This window comes from Polypterus senegalus, chromosome 8, assembly GCF_016835505.1.
Source record: "Polypterus senegalus isolate Bchr_013 chromosome 8, ASM1683550v1, whole genome shotgun sequence".
In the NCBI taxonomy this organism is placed as follows: domain Eukaryota; kingdom Metazoa; phylum Chordata; class Cladistia; order Polypteriformes; family Polypteridae; genus Polypterus; species Polypterus senegalus.
The window spans coordinates 132,928,952-132,952,839 of NC_053161.1; the positions used below are offsets into that span (position 1 = coordinate 132,928,952).

At 36.7% G+C, this 23,888-nt stretch overlaps 1 protein-coding gene across 2 annotated transcripts in view; it reads left to right on the forward strand.

The window, feature by feature from the left end:
- Positions 1-23,888, forward strand: part of tmtc3 (transmembrane O-mannosyltransferase targeting cadherins 3) — a 111,113-nt gene that overhangs the window by 66,893 nt on the left and 20,332 nt on the right. For both annotated transcript variants that reach the window (XM_039761785.1, XM_039761786.1), the window contains exons 13-14: positions 5,679-5,782; positions 9,808-9,977. In XM_039761785.1, the coding sequence (XP_039617719.1) occupies positions 5,679-5,782; positions 9,808-9,977 (274 nt within the window). The remainder of the gene's footprint in view (positions 1-5,678; positions 5,783-9,807; positions 9,978-23,888) is intronic.

Below are 23,888 nucleotides of genomic sequence, written 5' to 3' on the forward strand. Positions count from 1 at the left end.
ATCCTCCAACCATCCTTCTGCTGATACCAGCATAGGTGAGACATCCCCACCCACAATTACAGCAGCCCAGGTGAGCAGAGAGCTGAAAAGACTTCGTGCTGGCAAAGCAGCAGGTCCAGATGGTGTATCGCCACGATTGCTGAAGGCCTGTGCGTTGGAACTGGGGAGTCCTCTACAGTGCATCTTCAACCTGAGCCTGGAACAGGGGAGAGTCCCAAGGCTTTGTAAAACATCTTGTATCACTCCTGTCCCAAAGGAAGATGCTGCAGATGTTCTACCAGACGGTTGTGGCGAGTGCCCTCTTCTACGCGGTGGTGTGCTGGGGTGGCAGCATAAAGATGAAAGACGCCTCACGCCTGGACAAACTTGTTAAGAATTCAGGCTCTATTGTAGGAGTAAAGTTGGACAGTTTAACATCTGTGGCAGAGCGACGAGCATTAAGCAAACTCCTGTCAATCATGAATAATCCACTGCATCCATTGAACAGTGTCATCTCCAGGCAGAGGAGTAGCTTCAGTGACAGACTTTTCTCACTGTCCTACTCCACTGACAGACTGAGGAGATCGTTCCTCCCCCACACTATGCGACTCTTCAATTCCACCTGGGGGAGTAAATGCTAACATTGCTCAGTTATTGTCTGCTTTTTTTTATTTTTATTTTTTTCAATTTTTCATTTTTATTACTATTTAATATTGTTTCTTTGTATCAGTATACTGCTGCTGGATTATGTGAATTTCCCCTTGGGATTAATAAAGTATCTCTATCTATCCAGTTTAAATTTGCAGAAACAGTATTCTATGTCAGCGATACATCGGCACTTTTCACATGCACTATTAGTACATTGGGGAGAAAAAACTGAGCACTTCAAGGAATTTAATCAAGCACACCAAAGAATAGTATAGATTCTGCATAGGTATTGTCTTGGCTGGCTGGGAATGGAAGCCCGTCTGTTGTAATTCGTTGTTACCAGTATGCCTTTTGCCTGCAGTAAATTGTTAATAGCAGAATTGCACAGGTTAAGGATACACCAAAAACATATGGCCTTTTTTCTCATTTTAAGTCCACATTTCAGAACAGAGTGACAATATTATTTGAAGATAATAAATTATAATAATATTATTGCTGGCTGCTTATTGTTGGGACTACAGCAATCATATGTGATTAGGAGAGCAGTTTTATTTACCTAGGTTTTTCAAGCTTCAAAGCTGATTTATAAATTTTATTTTTGCATCAAACATAAATTACTCTAAAGACTAAATTAATAACTAAGAAAGTAGTCTATTTTTGTTGGTAAAAATTTCCTTTATTTTTATTTTTTATTTTTTTTTTCAACTTTTAAGGTAACAACCTTCGTACCATTGACTGTTTTTTTTCTTTAAATGTTGCTGGAGGTTCTAGATGTTTGAGCATTAGTAAATCACTGCCTTTTCGTTCTGTTCCCAGTATTTTACTGATGCCATTGTTCTAAATAAACAGTTTCTTTGCTTGCTGCCTTAACACCATTAAAAGTAGTGTACAATTTACTGAGAATAATTGTAATTAATGTATTTTTCATAATTATGTATTATAAGTTAATTGATCAATTTTGGTGATTTTAGATTGAAGTTAATAGGTTAAATTTGGCTTAAAGAATTTAAATAAAATTATTATGTAAAGAATGTTTGGATTTGATTTTTTTTAAAGTATACATCTTGAACTACCCTAAAATGACCAAAGTAAACTGTATTTTTCTTAGTTTTTTACAAATCGGTAATTAACTTCTTTCATTAAGCCCTTTTAAATGCTATTGGTGTATGACATTGTATATTGAAAAGTTCTTCCCATTGCTATTCCAGCTTGCAACTTTTCAAAAGATTTCTGTTTACAAGAGCCAACGATCTGCATATAAACGTAGTCTTTTTTTTTTTTTTTTTAATTATTTTTCTTGATGACTAATTTTTTACTATTTTTAATGCACATTTTGTAACAAATGCCAGATATGTGACCTTGCTGTTGTCGCTGGAGAAATTACTTAGCTTGTGAGGTCATTGAACTACAGTCGCTTTGGCTTGCTGTTTATTTTGTAATACTATTTTGACTATTTTGCAGATTTGAACACTGCAAAACTTCAGTGATTACCAAATTCTATATGGGTTAGTAGCCTGGAAAGTATCACAAATAATATTTTTGTCAAGTTTTATGTGGGCTGTATAGGTTAAAAATTCCCATTCTGCCTCCTTAGCCATGACAGTCTGATGTTAATAATTATGTATTGATAGAACAGTTTTAGTATTCACATATCTTATTTTAGAACTTCTTGTCAACAGCATAAATTAAGGTAACTTTGCGTGTAGATGTCATAGTAATACTATCCTTGGAGCAATACATTCTTTAACTGAAAGTGAACTGACTGAATGAAATCTAATAATAACTCCTATTAATTGTGGTTACAGTAATTTAATTTAAAATAACTATTTTTATGCCTAGGCACCTTTTAATATATTTGTCAAAATAAAAGTAGCATTAAGAAGGCAAGTTTTGATGTGACTGTGTTATCTCCCTAGTTGAACAAACAAGTCAGATGGATGAATTTCTGAATTAATTTTGTATTACTGCCTTTGTTAGATGAGATGCTCCCTGCCTCACACTTTTTACAGCCATGACTGGGTTAAGCAAGTTTAACAGTGCAGTGTCTTCAGTATTCAGCATGGTGATCAAGCAGAACTAATAGTACAAAAACAAAGTCTGTCTTTGAAGATTAACCCTTAACTACTCATGCTGGTGTATTTTGTACACCAGTCTGTTATTATTGTCCAACGTCCTTTTTCTTGAACCTACCGGCAACATCCGCCATCTATCCTCGGCTTGATTCACTACAAAGTACAGTGTTGCAGTGGTTTTCCTCTAGTGTGCCCCCAAGCTGGTTTTATGAGTGGATGCACAGTTGCATATGGTGCATTTGGTACAAAGCGTGGATACTTGTGCATGTATGACAACGATGAGATGTTGTTCTTGCAATGAACATTCAATAACTGAAGTGAAATGATAGATGTGTAAATCCTGCAGTGGATGAATGTGTGACTGGTTACGAATGCGTACTGGAGATGTGGATCAGACTTATTTTTCTAATAGTCCTGGACTGTGTCATACTATTAAGTAATATGGTATTAAAATGCATTGAAAAACATGCACAATTAAAAATTATTGCAATATTTTATACTAGCCGATGCCCACTGGCGGTGTAAGAATAGGAACGGAAAACGGTGAGAAAGAAATTCAGAAATCAAGAAGAAATACTTCTTGAAAGACGCAGTTCTGAATAGGTGTTTTGCTGGAGACAACAGATAATGAGTCGAAAGATCTTACCCTAGAAAAAGCCACGCACAACAATAGGTTTGTTGCCTTTATCTTGGACTTGCTGGAAATGTGGACGCTAATATGATAATTTTACCTACATGTACGTTATTTTCAGCCTTTGCTTGCAGTGCGTCTGATAGTCCTTTGTATTGTTCCACGCGCAGATCTTGTTGATGTAATCTGTGATAGTTGAGACGCACACCCTCTGTTTTAACATACGCATCTACGACGTACTGTTGGAATAGTTTGCCGCTGGAGTGCAAAATACTAAATGTATTCCTCATTGATAATTTGTACATGTAAAATTGGCATTGAGTTAGCCTGATTCGGTTGCCGGTTCTTTTATCGGGAACATGTTGTAAATCTTTGTGCCAGCTAATGTCTCTGTAAGGGAATAAAAGTGGGTAAACCATAGGATCGCAATTCATATTGAGGGTTGAAATCTGTTTACTGCAGTTGCCTCTGGGATAGATGCAAATGTCCCTTTTGGCAGGGAGTTTGCCATCTTCTCCGACTAAAATCACTGCAACATCAGTGTGACATGTCGGGACATTGTATCGTCATAAATCCTGCCCAGGGTTTTCCTTGAAAACCATTCGTACAGATGCTGTTGGATTGGACTGAGCGATTTCATGCATGTGTTTGTATGATTTAGTGAAGAGGTTGATGGTTCTGAGCATGGAATCTAGCTGGGAGAAGTAAGTTTTCGCTGCATGCAGAGTTTGCTTTACATTGTAAGCATACTTCAGTAGCTTGCGCTGTGTCAAAAACATACAACTGTCCATATCCTGGAGAGGTAGAAGTGTTAGCGTATAGTGAAGAGATTTGGTGATAAGTTTGTCCGTGTATTTTAAAACCGTATGGTCCATGACCAGGAGGTTGAGTTATCTGTGCACCCATGGAAGCAAACGCTAGAGAAGAGTTGTATTCTCGAATGTGTTCATGATGATTTTTGCCACCTTTTGTTTGCTGTGTAAGAAGCTGTTTTAAAGACACAGGTGGCTCCCGCAAAGGTAGTAAAGCTGCTTTACCGTTGTGGCAGCACCTCGAGTACTTGTTGGATGTATTACGTTCAGCAGGCCAGTATAGTGCATCACAGTGTTTACACTGCTGGTCTGGAGTCCCAATGTTGTACTCTTGGACGGGAAGACAGGAATGAGGTGAACTACCTGTGTTAACAGGAAGAGGATTGTGTGTATGTCTGCTGAGACTGCGTTGGTTTGGAAACGTTGCTTTGCAAATGTTGCATTGCAAGACTTGTCAATGAGTTTTGTTTTGTTTAGTCAGCTTGTCCTGTGTAGTGAACTTCTTATTGCATTTCTGGCATTCATATAGTTGTTTAGAAGAATGCCATTTGTTGTGTTTACCAAGTGAGGTTCGCGTTTGAAAAGTTTTGTTGCAGGAATCGTACTGGAAGAATGTGCTACTGGAGTGGGAGTCAGGTAATTTTTCAACTGTGAATTTTTGTGTGTTTGTGAAGATAGTTCTGCGTTGTGAAACATTTTGTGCAAGTGTGACACTGAAAAACAATTTGTTGCTGCAGTGAATTTTCTTGTGTTTGGCAAGGCTGTGTTTTGTTTTGAAAGGTTTACTACAAATGTTGCAGAGGAAGGTTGTACCAGTAGATGAAACTGTAGTGTTTTGTGAAAGAAAAGAATGACTGAGGACTGATGTGTTGGTGTTATCATACATTATATGCTGCTGTGGAGACATGATCAACAAGAACAACAACGTTTATTTATATAGCACATTTTCATACAAAAAAAATGTAGCTCAAAGTGCTTTACATAATGAAGAATAGAAGAATAAAAGACACAGAAAATAAAATAAGCTAACATTAATTAACATAGAATAAGTAAGGTCCGGGTGGACAGAAAAAAAAAAAAATCTGCAGGGATTCCAGACCATGAGCCCGCCCAGTCCCCTCTGGGCATTCTACCTGATCAGAATTGGTAGGAAGGATTCATAGTGGCGAAGTGGACGAATAGGAATCGAGAAATGCTGTCGGCTGCGTGTGGGTGGGACCGGTTTTGAAGAGGAGCCGCAGGCAACGTGGGGAAGGGTTTGGAGGAGGACGAATAGGAATCGAGAAATGCCGTGTGGGCGTGACCGGTTTTGAAGTGGAAGCAGGACGAACCAGAAGAGAAATCTATATAAGAGATTAAAAACCTTGCAGCGTGCATATAAATAGTCCATTTTTTCACCGCACGAGAATTTAATGAGGTGAGGAGTCATGTGAGTAGTTAAGGTTTAAAAAATATAATCTTTAAATCTGTTTGAATACATGTTGTGAGTTTCTTTATCAAGTATGAGTAAAGATAATTGTTGTTTTTTGTTTTTAGATGATATTGGTGCTCATATGAATGTGGGAAGAACATACAAAAATTTAAATCATACCAAAGAAGCTGAAGATGCATATATGGTCGCAAAATCACTCATGCCCCAGGTATTCAGCCATTAATTTCATTTTGGTTTTTAGCAATGATTTATTCATTCAATTATAGCATATTTATTATGTAAATAATATGCTATAATTGCATGTCTGGGATCCCCATCAGGTACAAAAATCTTTGTGTTGGGCTGTTTTTGCCACAACTTACACTAAATGGACTACAGTTAATTTTACATAATACATTATTATTTAAAGTCACTATTACCTAGATCTCTGCACCATTAAGGTGATTTATTTTTTTCTATTAAGTGCAACCAATATTTAATTAAAATGTGTAGTAAAGTTTTAAGTATGCACTTGGACTCTTAATCACAGGCTGTGTGACACATGCTGTTTAATAAAGTTGGCTACAACTTTGCATGCAATGTATTAATAATGCTGTTTGCTGGAAAGTGAAATTTAATTTTTTGGTTCCAAACTGGTGTGTTCAGAGCAAGATATTTGTGCCCCTTAACACATGAAATGACTAACTGTATATTATTTGCAGTTAACCGTGAACTTGTTTTGCCAGATAGGAAGAAAAGCACTTAAAAGCTTTTTTCCCCACACACATTTACTTGTTCACATATTTCAGAGTGATCTGGTAATTTTCCATGTCAAGTGAATTCAAACATGATGGTTCCTTGTTAAGGGTGAATGGATCTTGAAAGGTGAGAAAATAGTCCTGTGAACAGCAACTGTCAAGTGCTGTATTTGTCAGGAAACGATCAATAATAGAACAATTTATTAAAATCACAAAGACATATCTGAAAGATTAAAAGATGTGGATAAGAAAATGAAGAAAATACCATGAACAAAATACTAGGGAGGAAATACTACACCATCATTCTACTGTAGTTTTACTGCTCTTTAAGGATGGCACAAGTCCATTTTCCACTTGACAAGCACTCAAGTGCTTTCCATTTCAGTTCTGTTTCACTGCTGCTTGAACAGGTTAGTACTGATAATGCTTTTGCTGGGGGGGAAAATAGCAAAAACTGCTGCTTGAACAGGTTAGTACTGATAATGCTTTTGCTGGGGGGTAAAAATAGCAACTATGAAAAAGATAACGCATATCCATATCCCATAATACCCGAGTTAGCAATTTAATTTTTGCATGAATGTGGAAAATGTTTGTGCTTGCTGGAGAGCAGACATACTGTAGTATTGATTAGAAAAGTGATTGAAGACCTGTTTGTTTGTACAGGATCCTTTTTTGTGGAACAATATTTCAATGTGTATACTCCTGTAAACTACACAATTCATCAATTCATGATACTACTGGCATGAAACAAAAACACTTCCAGTGAGGTTATTGCCAAATTGCAACTCGTATGGAAAGACATTTTCCTGTGTCAGTATATTACCACAAAAGACCAGCTGAAGTCTATTTTCATGAAAATGTTAAAACACAAGGAACTTTGCACCCCAGCTGGTAAAGACCATTTTGAGTGCTTTTTCTAAAAGCAGTTAGTAAAACGTGCTACACTAATAATAAAAATAATAGTAGTAACAATTAAATAAGTAACCTTTAAAATGTAATACATTTTTATCTTAATCATTCTATACTAACATTCCCCAAACAGCTGTTTAATATGTACTTTTGGAAGTTTCTGACTATTAACCTCCTTAGCATTGCATTTTATTCCAAAAACCATATAAAAAGCATTGCATTTTTTTGTGCGAATAATTACATTTTTATATTAAATCTCAAAAGTATAATACTACAAATCCTGTTTAAAAAAAAGCCCTGTGTGCGTCCAGGTGTCCGTATGTGTGTGTCTTCTGGTGAAGTGCGCATGTGCGGGGCCGCAACACACATTGCACCGCCCATGCGCACTTCACCAGAAGACACACACACACGGGAAGCTGGGCACACAGTGAATGGCCTATCCGCGGCAGCGCATAATAAGCAAATAAAGCACACACACTGAAAGCTGGACACACAGTGAATGGCCTTGCCGTGGCAGCACATGATAAGCAAATAAAAGACATAATTGCTGGGAGAGCGCTGATTAGGTAGTCGCGGCCGTGCACATTAAATCCGTTGCTGGGGAGATGCCACACATACAATAATCAGCTAAACGCCAGCACAGATTAAAATACTTGCTGGGGAACTGCACAGTACTTGCTGGGGAGACAACACAGTCACGATTATAAACTGCACGCCACACATTACATCAGTTGTTGGGGACACTCTGCTGATTGCCCACTGTTGTGACAGAAAATTAAAGTCATATTACGGACATCAAAGCCAGTATTACTGTCAGAGAAAATTACAGGCATTTTACGGAAACACAAACCAGTATTACTGCGAGAGAAATTTTAAAGGCACACAATACACTGACGCTTATTACAGCCACATACAAGCCAGTATTACTGTAAGAGAAAATATTACGGACATATTTACTAACAACATGCCACCCAAAAAAAAAAAAAGGACACGTCAAGTAGGACAAAAGACACAGACAATCAAATCCTATATAACATCTCCTGGAAGAATGGTCAGCTCAACAAGTAAACATCAACAAAAGAAAGGCTGAAAGACAAAAAAAAATACGAACAAACAGATCGATTGAAGAAAAAGAAAATGAGCGTCAGAAAAACGCTAAAAGAGAGAGACTCAGAAGAGCAAACCTTACAAAAAGTTGGCATTTACTTGCCAGAACCAGTACTCAGCCATGGTCAGTTATATGTTGCATTATCAAGAGTTAGAAGTTATCCAGATGTTTTTGTCAATGTTGTAGATGGTCCTATTTTTATTATTATTTTACTTTAGGCTTCTTGCAAAAATATTTTTGACAAAAAAAAATTAAGACAAGAAACAATGAGGTCAAGGTCCTTGCCATTTAATATAGACTGTTCCTACTAATGTTTAAGCACTACTGTTCTAGCGCCCGTTATTGTAACGGGCTTAATGTCTAGTAATAATAATAATACGAATAATAATAGTAATGATGAATAAAAATAATAACAAAAATAATAACAGTAATAATAATGCTACTTATGATTCCAAAACGGTATATGATCTCAAAATAAGTCCTTTGTGTGGTATATCTTAAAGCACGGTGAAAGACACAATCCAGCATCAGTCATAGCTTGTTTCTTTTCAGATTTTCTTTCCAGATTTATCAGTTTTTAAACAGCACACGCCGGTACAAGTTGGATTTTTGTTCTTGGACCAGTATCATTGCTGCTCAGGTTGTACTACAAGTTCTTGTAATATCAGTAAGCCTAAAAATGCTCAGATTTTAATTCGCAGTTACTGGTTCCCATCTTTTTGAATGGGAAAACTGCTTAGATGTACAGTTATTTGCCTGACACTGTTCAGCGTAACGATTCGTCTCAACAACAATTCTGTTGATTACATCATCATCCAGGAATAACTTAATGTAAGTGAGTGGATCTTGGATGTCAATGTCCACTTTTGTTCGTGACTGATCCACAAAAATCAAAACAAGATGGTGCTGGTTTATTTGAAGCAGAGGCAACAGACATCCACACGCAAGCGTATATATATATATATATATATATATATATATATATATATATATATATATATATATATATATATATATATATATATATATATATATATATATATATATATATATATATATATATATATATATATATAATAGTGTGTGCATAGAACTCGGTTATCCAAAGGTAATAAGATTTTTCACTCCTATTAGTCTCAATGTAGGTGCTCACCTCAGCATATACATGTATAAATCACCACTTTACGAAAGCTTGACATTTTTATACAATTCTTTCCCAAGCATACAACAGTTATTAATGACAAAGTATTACATAAACAAATGATTTCTGGCATCATTTGCTTGGCAGTTTTAAAACTATATATGGTCTCTTAAAAACATCGCTTTCAGTTAATCAAAAACATATGTACATTAGCAGTCTCTTTCAGGCTGTTGGCACTATTTTTCCCCTCAGGAAAAAAAACCCAACTATGCATCTGTATGGTCTGCTATTTTAACTAACAGGCTGTACTTTTTTTTTTTTTTTTCCTTCCAATACAGGTTATTCCTGGGAAAAAGTATGCCACTCGTGTTGCACCAAACCATCTTAATGTGTATATTAACCTTGCAAATTTAATTCGTGCAAATGAATCTCGTTTGGAAGAAGCTGACCAATTGTATAGGCAAGCTATAAGCATGAGACCAGACTTCAAGCAAGCATACATCAGTAGGTTAGTTGTTGTTTTATTATTATTATCTTAAATGTATGTGTTTTTATGACATTTAAAATTAAGTAATCCATTATATTCATATTCTGTCTGCATCCTTTCCTGTGGCTTCAGTGTCATACCACATTTACAATGTACATAATTCTACTTTCCATATATGTATAAGTCTACCTGAAGTAATTCATGCAGGGGACAGGAAAAAAGTCTGTTACTCACACACCTGCCACTGCAGTACAAACTTGAAGATTGATGGAAGCTATATTATTCCCTGCAATAATATGTGGGTTGACTGATATACTCCCATTCATCTGTTTTCCCACATGTCAGTGGGTAAGACTTCAGTATAAGTACAAGGCCTAATCTGCAGAAGCTCAGTATCTATTTTTGTTACTGCTACATGTTGGACAAAGGCAACCTTTTATGAGTACTAAAATTTTGAAATGTCTGTTGTGAACCAAGAAGAACTGCGTTTAAAATTGAAGGAAAGTGTTCAGTTAAACTGAATCTATACTAAAAGACTGAAAAGGGGCTTAATTTTAAAAAAAGACCGGCAATATGAGTGACACAGATTTTTAAAACTCTGAAGTTTATTCAGAGAGAAGCTTTCATATACTGTACAGCCTTTTTGAGGGATTTATTGGTGATGGAGAGAGGAAAGTCTATTGTAGTGGCAGCACTAGAGTTAGCTTTATAGATAACATTTAACTCATAATAAACCAACTATCCACACAAATGTCTCTGCAAAAAAAAAAAAAAAAAGCAGCTTATTAGGAATATACAGTGTCAATGAATAAGGCATTGATTTTAAAATAAAAGTTAAATTAGTTTGAAAACATCTTTGATTACACCCCATAATAATACAATGTTTTAGTCAATGCAGCAAGGATTTTGCTTTTCCTCTCTTTGTATACCAAGTAGTTGCAGTAATTAAAAGCTTCCAGCTGTTCAAGGAATAGTTATAAAATTACACCTAAAAAGGTGGAGAATCATCATGACATAGCCTGACCTAAGCATTGAAATTTCTTTAGAAAACTTTCTTAGATAGGTCCAAAGTGTATGTTCGTTATTTATCAACCTTTCTGCTTTGCCAAAAAATGTAATTTTTAGATTCAGCATTTGTATATTTCAAATTTAAGTCTAAATGCATAAGGATGGCTTCATAGGGTTCATAAGGATCATAATTCAGGAGGAATAATGTATTGCTGAACCATCAGTCTTTTTAAACACACCATAGCTATATTCAGAATAATTAATGACAAGAGTTGTTAACCTTTTCTTTTTAAATCTTAGTGGGTTTGTAACATCTTTTAGAAAATAGTATGCATTGAATCTGTTTTCACTTGTATTTTTTATGTTAATACACTGTTTTTATGGTAATAAACTAGAATATATGAGGTATTCTCAGCATAATCACTTATGTCACAGCAGCATTCCAACTTGGCGCAAGCATTGGCAGAAATTTGAGAGCATTAGCAGTATCTTCTGTCAAATTAATAGAACTTCGTTTCCTCCACAATTTGCTACAAGAAGTGTTTAGGAGACTGCATTTTTCTTGTTCTAAAACACATTTCAGTAACTTTTGAATATCTTGCCCTTGATTGTTGCTTTACATGAAAATATGCAACATGGTATTTTCTTTCAGGTGCATAGCTGAAATTATATGCCTTGCAACTTTATTTCTGTGCATCTCTATGTACAGAATACACTGTCATTCCAGTTCTGCATCATAAAGTTTTTGACCTTGGCAATTATGGGATCGCATGTACTGAATTAAATGTAGTTTTGGGCCATCAACATGTTGTTTATGCAAGCCAATAGGTGAACACACATACGGCCAAGATTATTCACGTCAAAATGATGAATGTTGTATCAGTCTTCCTGCTCCACTGACTATAAGCATCTGTATACATTGATTCTAAGATGTTTTGGTTTCAGAAATTTTAACATATTGAAAATGTCTTCTCATTGAGTAAATTTAATAATAAGAAAGCCTATAAGAGAACGTTATTCTCACTAACTCGTAAAATTCCAAGATATTAAACAATTAAAATGCATGCAAAACAAGGTTACATTAAGAAAGAAAACTGAGCTCTCATAATAGCCTTGGTAACAAAAAAGTCTTTAAGCTGGGCCTTACAAGCACTAACATAAGGTGCGTCCCTAAGAAATGGGGTAGACAATTCCAAACCAACAGTGGTGCCTTTGATTTAACGAGAAAGAGGGCAGTTTTCAAAAATAACTGACCTGATGGTTTTAAGGGTCTCAAAAATGATACTGGACAAATAAGCTCCGACAATGCTAAAACTAACTATATGCTGAGCCTCTTCCCAGTACCAGTGAGCTGTGAGCATCCTGGCAGCTGCATTCTAGAGTAACACTAATTTGGATAAAACAAACTTATTAACTGTTTGTTTATTTTTATCGGTTTTAATTAGAAGCAGATAACATTCCGTACAGTCGAGACAAATGTAACAAATTGTGTTGATGAGAAGTTGTATTTGTTGTAATTGTTTATAGGATGTAAAGAAATTCATCTACATACAAGTTTCTAAATGTTTTAATACCAACATTTTCCTGATATTGAATAATGTATATGTTTGAGAGGGTGCAAAAAGGTGGTTGTTATGTAAAGGTGCAACAGATAAAAGCTTGTCTGCTTTTAAAGTGCTTCCTTCATTGGTTCCACATTCTGAGAGAATGAAGTGTAATAGGATTTTTTAGTGTAATGATAGTAATTTGTATTAACTGGGGTGCAGAGCATGGAATATAAAGAAGTACTGCAAGATTTTATTTCTATTGTAGACCAGGCTTCTGTCGATTTTTTCCAGGTCTTAATAGCTTCTATAATTTGCTACCCAGCAATAGAATTGAAAGTTGGGAAGTGCCGTGCCCCCTTCTGCTTTAGGTCATTGTAGAGTCACCCTTTGGATGCATGGACTTTTGACTTCCAAGTAAATGAAGTTATGACTGAGTCTAATTTCTTCAAAAAAATGTTTGTTAATGTATATGAGGATGCTTTGAAATAGGAAGAGCAGCTTCGGAAGGATGATCATCTTAACAATATTCATTCTTTCTGCTAATATAAGGTGGAGGGTATACCATTTAGTCACATCTTGTTTATTTTTTTTCCATGCAGGCAGCAAAGCTTTGAAGAAAAAAACTTTTACTGTATATGTACTTGTAATACTTACCCCTAGATATTTAAATTGATTTGCTAAGATAACAGGGAAGCTGACCAGTCCGATATAACATACTAGAGAATTCAATAAGTATTCTCTTACTGAAATTGATTTTAAGTTCAGATATCTTTTGAAAATTTGATAATGCTTTTAGGACTGCTGGCACAGAATTTTGTGGGTCTGACATACAGCAAGGAAAATAATAGTATTTTATGTGTCAACGTTTTTCTCAGTAAATATATTTCCAATGGGGCTATTGACATGAAATTTTCACCAGATGTCGGTAACAACGCAAGTTATCCACACATACTAAAAATCAAAACAAATAAGTCCGTAAACTAAGTTATGTGTAAAAGTATAATGACACAGGGAAAAACTATTGAATATATGAAAAAAAGGAGGTAATAAAAGGCATGGAAAGCCAAGAAACCGGTCAGTATCTGTCAGTATTTAGAAAGCAATCCTGCCCTCAATAAGTGCAAATTAATATCAGTTGGTTTAGTCCTAATTCATGGCCTATGAAAAGGATTTTTATTACCAAGGTGTCACACAAGAAGCGTCTCATAATGGGTAAAAGCAAAGAGTTCTCTCAAGAACTTCGCAACCTTATTGTTGCAAAACATACTGATGGCATTGGTTACAGACGTATTTTTTAACTTCTGTATGTTCCAGTGAGCACCACTGGGGCCATAATCCGGAAGTGGAAAGAACATCAGTTCATCATAAACCGGCCACGACCAGGTGCTCCTTGCAAGATTTCTGACAGAGGAGTCAAAAAAAAGTTGTCCATGAGCCAATGACCACTGGCTGAGAGCTTCAGAAAGACCTGGAAATTAGCAGGTACAGTTGTTTTAAAGAAAACAATAATGCACTCCACTGCCATGGCCTTTATGCACACTCACCATGCATGACTCCACTACTGGAAAAAAAAGGATGTTGAAGCTTGTTTAAAGTTTCCTGCGTAACATTTGGACAAGCCAATGAAATATTACGACAATATAGTCTGGTCAGATAAAACCAAAATTGAACTATTTGGATGTCATTGCACACATTATGGTGTGGGGCTGTTTTATCTATGGAAAGAACTGAAGATCAGAACTCATAAGAGGCTCAAGGGACCTTCAAGATTTGAAGACAGATTGTGTTGAAGAATGAGCTAAAATCACACCTGAGAAATGCATGCGACTAATTTCTCCATACAGGAGGCATCTTGAAGCTGTCATTTCCAACAAAGGCTTTTCATCTAAGTATTAAATAAATTTCAGTAAGCATGTCAATACTTCTTCTTCCCTCTGTCAGTCCACTTTATTACATATAATTTATGGACTTATTTATTTTGATTTATTTGTGTTTGGATTACTTGGGTTGTTACTGACATCTGGTGAAAATTTCATGTCAATAACCCCATTAGAAATATATTTAGTGAGAAAAACATGGACGCATTCAATACTTTCCCCACTGTATACAGTACCATATCATCTGCATATAGTGATATTTTCTGTTCAAGTCCTTCTCTGGAAATTCCCTTTATCTCTGAAGTGTTTCAAAAGTATACAGCCAATGGTTCAATGGTGAATGCAAAGAGCAAAGGTGATAAGGGGCATTAATGTCGAGTATCTGAAACCATGTTAATATGAACCGAGGCTTCTGGACTAGTATAAAGTAGTTTGATACATGCACATATGTTTAGGCCGAACCCATATTTGTGCAATGTGGTGAATAGATAGTCCCATTCAACCATATCAAATGTTTTTTCTGTATCTAAAGATAATAAGATCTCTAGGGTGTTAAATATAATGGGTGAATATATTATATTAAACAAGCATCGAAGGTTAGAAGTTAAGTGTCTGCCTTTAATAAATCCTGTTTGGTCTTGTGATATTACCAAAGGAAGAACTTTCAGTCCTTCTGGCTAAAAGTTTGGAGAGTATCTTAACATTTTATTCAGAAGTGAGATTGGTCTTTATGATGTACATTGTAGTATGTCCTTGTTCTTCTTAGGAAAGATGGTAATTAATGCTTGGTGAAAAGTTTGAGGTAGAATTTGTTTTGCCTTTAACTTCTATGAACATTGCCAATGATAGTGGAGCTAACATATTTGAGAATTTTTTATAAAATTCTGCTGGGTAACCAGGGCCAGCTGCTTTCCCACTTTGAAGTGAGTTTATAGCATCTAGTAATTCCGAAAGTGTCATAGGTTTATCTAGTTCTGTAGCACTAAGTGTATCTAGCTGTGGTATCTCTAATGAATCAAGAAACTGATTAGATGTTGTGTTATATTTTTTAAATTGAGTACAATATAAGGACTTGTAATAATCTCTAAATGTATCAGTTAGATTTTTATGGTCAATAATTTTATATCTGTCTGCGTTGTTAATTGCTGTTATTGCATTATGGACTTCCTTATCAGTTTGCTTAGATTCTGTACAGTTCCATTCTGCTAACGACAGGGGGTTAAGATGCCATCTACAAGATGGGCATGTAGGATGAAGTAATTCAAGCACCATAATCAGGGGCCTGGTCAGAGATAACGATAATAAGATTTGATAGTATGCAAAAAATTTGTCTGAGGAAATATTAAATTCTTGAATAACAATGATGTACAGTATGAGTGAGTAGGAGGAGTATGCTCATAGGTTAGGATTTAGGAAACCCATTGCAGACTGTTTAATATTTACTTTTCAGTATTAGATGTTATCGCCATTGTAGCCAATGGTCTATCCAGGCCTGGATTTAAAACCCAAAATCCGACCCTTATAATTTTGTGAGCGTTCATTTTAGTGATAGATGCAAATACAATGTGGAAAAGAAAGCTCTGTCATCCACGTTAGGTGGATAGATATTAAAAATCAAAATAATTTTAGTATTAAATAACCATGACATATCACCCTTCAGAATCAGATATTGCATCTGACAGTCCTGGGGCCTCATGTATAATGCCGTACGTAGAACTCGCACTATAACATGGCGTAAGCACAAAAGCCGAAATGTGCTTACGCACAGAAAAATCCAGATGCAGGAATCTGTGCGTACTCCAACTTCCACGTTCTTTCGTTACATAAATCCCGATCAGCGTGAAAACTAACGCTCGTGCATGCGCATTTTGTAACACCCCAAATCCTCCCAGAATTACGCCTATTTGAATATGCAAATCAATATAAATTCCCCTTAAGCGCAGCCTTCTGTGAAAAGACAATGGGAAAAGCACGGGGAAAATATAAGAATTTCAGCGAATACCAAGTGGAGGCAAAGGAAAAACATACTATTTGTTCAAATAAACCGTGGTATAATCAACAAAATGAAGTTGATCGAGTGACATAGCGTGTTGGAGAAACTTGAAAGCTCACATTCACAAAATCGCACAGTGCCGGAAATAAAAAGAAGTCACATATCAAAGTTGCCGTGAAAAGAAGAGTTGTAAGCCCACTGTCTGAGTGTCTTATGAAAGCTTATTAGGGTACAGAGAAAAAAGGCACACGGTGGGGGAAAAAGCACGAAATGTCAACTTCAATCTCGACATTTCCACTCACTTAGTTTATTTTGTCATTTAGTAGAACATTATAAACTTCATCTTAAAATTGTTTAATTAACCAGTTTCTCAAAATTACATCGTAATTAAAATAGCACGTTAAATGCTTTGTTTTGTATTTGATCTTCTACTTGTATGTGATCTATGTGTGTGAATCACTACTTGCTTCTTAAACTGGCTCTCTTCCTCCAACTGGACACAGAGTCCATTACATTTGTGATATTACAGCTCTCTGAATAACTAAAATACTGAGATGTATACGTGATGTCATTTTCATGATGATAGGAGCTAAAGCACATTGTTAAACATGTGTTTCATGAGCCTCGTGCTCATGACAAGCATTTATCTTTTGTCAAAATTTGTCGCTGCGTTTTTAGCTGTGTTATTTTCTCTTTCTGTTTTATATTCAATATATATTGGCGTGGCCGCCCCAAGAGTCCTTGCTTTTCTTTCCCCAAGTTACCGATCGCCACACAATCAGCTCTGTAATAGACGTTAAGCCATCTGTAAGCTTATCACCGATTCTTCAAAACGTTTAAAGAACATCGAAATATCTTCGTAGTACATGTTTAATTATTCTATCCTTCACGACACTTCCAGTGAAGAATATAGATTATTTAAATGAAGTTAAAGTTTTATGTGTATAATTTAACAAACATATTTTGCTGCATTTCACCTTAAAAATGATATCGTCATCAAATGTAAATACGCGCTTTATAAAGTGGCCCAGGTTGTGAGATATTATAACTGTAGTGCAAGTTTACAGTGGGGTGATTGTACTTATAAGAAGAGGGCATAGGACAGATACCTGAGGAACTCCTTGTGTGGCTGGCGGTGAGCTGGATCTGCTGTTCCCAAGACTAACATACTCTTGCCTATCAGTCAGATAGGACTTGAACCACTGGAGGGCAGTGCCAGAGATACCCAGCGTGTTCTCCATTCTGGACAGTAGAATGTCATTTCTGACAGTGTCAAATGCTGCACTGAGGTCTAACAGAATTAATATGCTGGTTTGTCCAGAGTCTGCTGCCATAAGCAAATCATTGGCTACCCGAAGAAGAGCAGTTTCACAACTGTGCTGCACCCTGAAACCAGACTGAAAGGGTTCTATCAAATTATCAGAGGTTAAGTAATTGGTGAGCGATGAGGCTACCACAGACTCAAGAATTTTTGACAGAAAAGTGGGGAAATGGGCCGAAAATTGTTAAGATCATCACCATCAAGACCAGACTTTTTTAACATGGGGGTTACAGTAGTGATTTTGAAAGTGGCTGGCACAAACCCAGTGTTGAGGGATGTATTGATTATTGTCGCAACAGTCTGGATTATGGCATGAAGGCAGGATTTAAGAAGTGCGGTGTTACACAACTACTTGTGTAATGGGGTCCATTACACAAGTAGTTGGCCTCATCTTACAAAACAGGTCATTAAAAAATGCCGATATGACTGGTGAAACTTTAGAAAAGGAGCTGGATGGAGTGGGAAGACAGGGAAGGATATAAATGGATGATGGATTTATGTTAGTTGAATTATTTAGATCTTTAATTTTATTGTGGAAAAAGTGGAGGAATTTTTCACAGACTTCAGTAGAGGAGGTAATTGGGCCAGATGCAGGTTGAAGTAATTTATTAACTACAGAGAACAAAACCCTTGGGTTATCATGGCCACTTCCTATTATTCTGCCATAATGTGTGTTCTTGGCTGCAGTTAGTGCATCCCTGTAAGCCCTTTGATGGTCAAAGAAAGCCTGGATGTGAACAGTGAGGTCAGTCTTACGTGACATTCTCTCAAGGTGTCGGCCAGTTGCTGTCATAGATCATAGCTCTGAATTATACCATGGAGCTGAACGCTTAAAGTAAACCTCCTTATGTTTTAAAGGAGCTGTTTTATCGAGTGCTGAATGAAGGGCTGAGTTATAGTGGTCAACAAGATTATCTAGTGTTGATGGATTAGGTGAAGACAGAAAATGATCAGAAATGGATCCAGCAAGAACAGAGGGACAGTATTTTTAAGGTTTCTGAAAGAAATTTGACCTTTACAGATAGGAGGTAGAGGTAATGAGACAGTGAAAAGCACTGCTTTATAGTCAGAAAACAAACATTTTTTATATTCTACTAGTAAATGACATATGACAAATGAGTCATAATAAATGGGTGTCAATGTCGCATGTTAAGGCGGCTTTTTGTTTCTGCAGTTATATTTTTGAATAAAAGCGCAATTGCTGTGTTAGATTTGTAGCTTTTGTGAAAGTATTTGTGTGATACTTCAGGCTTCATACATTATATAGTTTATGCCTACATTTTGTCATTTACTAGTAGAATATAAAAAACATTTCTGTTTTAACAATGTGTTTACACAGATTACTGTAGAAATGGAACAGACATGAAATGCGTGTGTTCCAAACAACGATCTATTATTTCCACTCTAAAACTCCACTTCACTCCCAGAAAATCAATCAAGGCATGAGCTGGGAGAAGTTTGTGCACGTTCTAAGTCGGTGGGGGGGGGTGGAATAGCCGGCTGCTTGCAGCCTAATTTTTATCAGCACATTTAGATGACAAAAGACACTGATGGAGAGCTGTGAACGATTTTAAGAAGCGATTTAAGGTGGGACGGATTTACGAGTTTTTTCGTAGGCTCTGGTAATTCTAGTGTTAAAAGCCAGACACTAAAAAGACAATGGACCGTCAATGGGGATTCTTTGGATGTTTAACTTCAATCCAGCAATTACTGCAGTTCCTCCGCCTTGTTTTGAGCTGCGAGGTTTCTTGAAGTGAATGTGAATTTTTGCTAAGTTTCTGTTAAGCATAGCAAGTCAAGGTTTCAGTCTGTAATGAATTCTGATAGCACCAGTGCTTTGCCATTAAGAGATATTGAGTTAAACAATGCAATATTAGCCGATGTGGGTTCGTTGTGCACAGATCCATGACCAGAGTTTATTTTAACATATTGCAGATTTGGCACACTGACACTTCTATTTCCAAAGCCATGAGTAGGACGGTATATTCTTGAGCAAATGCGGCTGGTGAACTTTTCATTTGCAGCCCAGCTGTGGCGGTGACCTGATCCGCGATCTAAATATTTAGGGCGCCACACAATACCATTGTCTTTTAGGACATTCCAGTCTGGCCATTTCCTCTGGACAAACTGTTTAATATGAAGGAGTTTGTCACAAGAGTATTTTAGCATAGTAGAGAGCAATACTTATCTGATAGTAGCAGAAAAGCAGCACAGCACTGCGGAGAAGGTGAGACAGGAGGATGGGTGGCGAAGATGAGTGGTAAGCAGCAGAAAAAGCATAGCAGGAAATTACAAAATGCACGTAAAGATTCCAAAATTTGGAGGTTCCAACATATAGCCACATACATATAATGCTGGGTATTACAGAGCTGCATCCAGCTGGGTGTAAACCTCAGATCATTTCTTTGCCATTAAGCACGTATAGGAGGAATCAAGTGCAATCCAGTGTATAAATTATAACCAAGAAGACAGAGTTTAAAAAGAGAGATGATCCCCGGCTCATAGATCGTCACAGTGCAAAGAAATGTCCATCGGATTCATCCATTGTGCCACAGAAAGATTCGGTTTTCTCCGAGGCTGCAAACCCAGTCAAGGCAAAGTCCACAAAAGTAAATCCAAATAAACACAGTTGGAGTCAATTGCATCCATGAACTATACATGCAATAAAAAGAAAGTGAACAATTGCAAAAAGTTCCAGTTTAATGCGAATTTTAACAAAAATTGTTAATAACTTTGAGGAGTGGCAGCATAACAACCCTCCACTGTTGTTATGATGAAAGTTTAACAAAAAGACAATAGCTTGTTACTTTGTGGTAGCCAAAGTGTGTAAATAATTAATGAAAGAAATGTAAATATAGTGACTGAACCTTAAACAATAACTGTTGACTTTTTAGTAATCAATTGGCCAAGATCTAGCCATAAGTGGTTCAAATGTGCATATAATTAAAGAAAGAAATATCAAGATAAGTGATTTGATTGAATTATTAAATAGATGAAAAGAGGAAAGGGATCACCAGAAATGAAGTATAGTATAAAATAAAGTAAAAAAAAAAAGCTATATAATACATAGTTACGGCAAGTTGCTCTTTAGAAACGATCCAGAGTACAAGCTTCAAGTAGAATCTTCTTTGCCTTGCCAGAACATGCTGTGACTTATTATCATGTGTTTCAAAAGAAAGTCGAGATTAGTCTTCTCTGCACCTTATCTGCTTTGTCCAGAGAACTAAAAGTGTAAAACTGATCTTCAATAACCACTTTCAGTTTGGCGCAGGGTACAAGAGGCTGTATTTGATTTCAGCTCTACACAAGCACTGTTTAATGTTGTAGAATGCGTCATGTTTAGCAACTGTAGAAGATAAGAAATCTGGAAAAATACAAATGTGGGTATTTTCAAAAATCTTGTGTTTCTGTTTGAGAAAGGATGAGATTTTGTTTGGCCTGTAGTTTCTCAAAAAGGACAATTAGGCTTATTGGTTTGGAGGCCTTCGATCCACTGTACGGTAAACTGCAGAGATCTCGATGTCCGATTTAAAGTCCTCTCCAGTTATTTGAGAAAATAGTTCAGCTATGAATTTCATTGGGTTTGGACTTTCCCGTTTTTCAGGAAGACTTTAATTCTGATGTTGTTCCTTCTGTCTTCCAGTGGTACCAGTTTGTCCACGAGCACTTTGCATTCTGATTTTGCAGCCATTGCTTTTTTTTATCCACAGTAGAAGCGATTGTTCAGCTATGTCAATACGGGCTGTGAACGTTTGCTTAACATCTTCAAACAGAGCAGCAAATACTATTATTATATTCTCTAACTTACTTGTATTTTTTTCATTAATTTTTCGTAGCATTTCTTTTAAGGTTATAGTGAATTTAGTACTCCAGCGTTGCTCCAGGTCTTTCACATCTTGATATAGTTTCTCATTTTTCTCAACCTTTATTTTGTTCTTTAGTTAATTTATTTTGTTCTTTTATTTCTATATTTTTCTTGTTTGTGTCTTGCCTTACATTGTTACCCCCAGAGCGCGGCGATCATTACCTTCAGCTTGGAGAATGCATTTCGAACTTTCCTGATCTCCTTAGGCAGAGTTGCGAGTTCAGTATGAGATGATGTCACAGACTCGTTGGGAGATTAGCTGAAGTTGCCAGCGGTGATGAAAAGGCCATGCTTGGCTCCAATGATCCTCCTGGAGTCACTGAATGCTCAATGTGTGCCTCACTCGCAGTTTCACTCCCACTAACATTCTCGGCTAGAGGGCATTTTTGCCGTGTCTGGTCCTGGCAGGTCTGTACTTTCAGCAGTCTGTTCCAGGTCAGTCTCTGGGAAGACTTACCATGAACTTGAGGCTGGTTTAGACTTGGATGGGGCTTTTGCTGCCTTATCCTTTTCCTTCTGATCCCTTTGTTTGCTACTCGTGCTTATTTGTACTTGCATGTAGTATTATTAAATCCCCTCGGGATGAATAAATACAGGATTTCTCAAAACATATATATACACAAACCGGATTCCAAAAAAGTTGGGACACTAAACAAATTGTGAATAAAAACTGAATGCAATGATGTGGAGATGGCAAATGTCAATATTTTATTTGTAATGGAACGTAGATGACAGATCAAACGTTTAATCCGAGTAAATTTATCATTTTAAAGGAAAAATACGTTGATTCAAAATTTCACGGTGTCAACAAATCCCAAAAAAGTTGGGACAAGTAGCAATAAGAGGCTGGAAAAAGTAAATTTGAGCATAACGAAGAGCTGGAAGACCAATAAACACTAATTAGGTCAATTGGCAACATGATTGGATATTAAAAGAGCTTCTCAGAGTGGCAGTGTCTCTCAGAAGCCAAGATGGGTAGAGGATCACCAATTCCCACAATGTTGTGCAGAAAGATAGTGGAGCAATATCAGAAAGGTGTTACCCAGCGAAAAATTGCAAAGACTTTGCATCTATCATCATCAACTGTGCATAACATCATCCGAAGATTCAGAGAATCTGGAACAATCTCTGTGCATAAGGGTCAAGGCGTAAAACCATACTGGATGCCCGTGATCTCCGGGCCCTTAAACGACACTGCACCACAAACAGGAATGCTACTGTAAAGGAAATCACAGAATGGGCTCAGGAATACTTCCAGAAACCATTGTCAGTGAACACAATCCACCGTGCCATCCGCCGTTGCCAGCTGAAACTCTACAGTGCAAAGAAGAAGCCATTTCTAAGCAAGATCCACAAGCTCAGGCGTTGTCACTGGGCCAGGGATCATTTAAAATGGAGTGTGGCAAAATGGAAGACTGTTCTGTGGTCAGACGAGTCACGATTCAAAGTTCTTTTTGGAAATCTGGGACCATGTCATCCGGACCAAAGAGGACAAGGACAACCCAAGTTGTTATCAACGCTCAGTTCAGAAGCCTGCATCTCTGATGGTATGGGGTTGCATGAGTGCGTGTGGCATGGGCAGCTTGCATGTCTGGAAAGGCACCATCAATGCAAAAAATATATTCAGGTTCTAGAACAACATATGCTCCCATCCAGACGTCATCTCTTTCAGGGAAGACCCTGTATTTTCAACAAGATAATGCCAGACCACATTCTGCATCAATCACAACATCATGGCTGCATAGGAGAAGGATCCGGGTACTGAAATGGCCAGTCTGCAGTCCAGATCTTTCACCTATAGAGAACATTTGGCGCATCATAAAGAGGAAGGTGTGACAAAGAAGGCCCAAGACGATTGAACAGTTAGAGGCCTGTATTAGACAAGAATGGGAGAGCATTCCTATTTCTAAACTTGAGAAACTGGTCTCCTCGGTCCCCAGACGTCTGTTGAGTGTTGTAAGAAGGGGAGATGCCACACAGTGGTGAAAATGGCCTTATCCCAACTTTTTTGGGATTCATGAAATTCTGAATCAACATATTTTTCCCTTTAAATGATACATTTTCTCAGTTTAAACTTTTGTTCCGTGATTTATGTTCTATTCTGAATAAAATAGAAGTTGGCACCTCCACATCATTGCATTCAGTTTTTATTCACTATTTGTATAGTGTCCCAACTTTTTTGGAATCCGGTTTATTTATTTATTTATATATATATATATATATATATATATATATATATCTATATATATATATATATATATTTTATATATATATATATTTTTATATATATATTATATATAAAATAACACCGCTGCTAATGG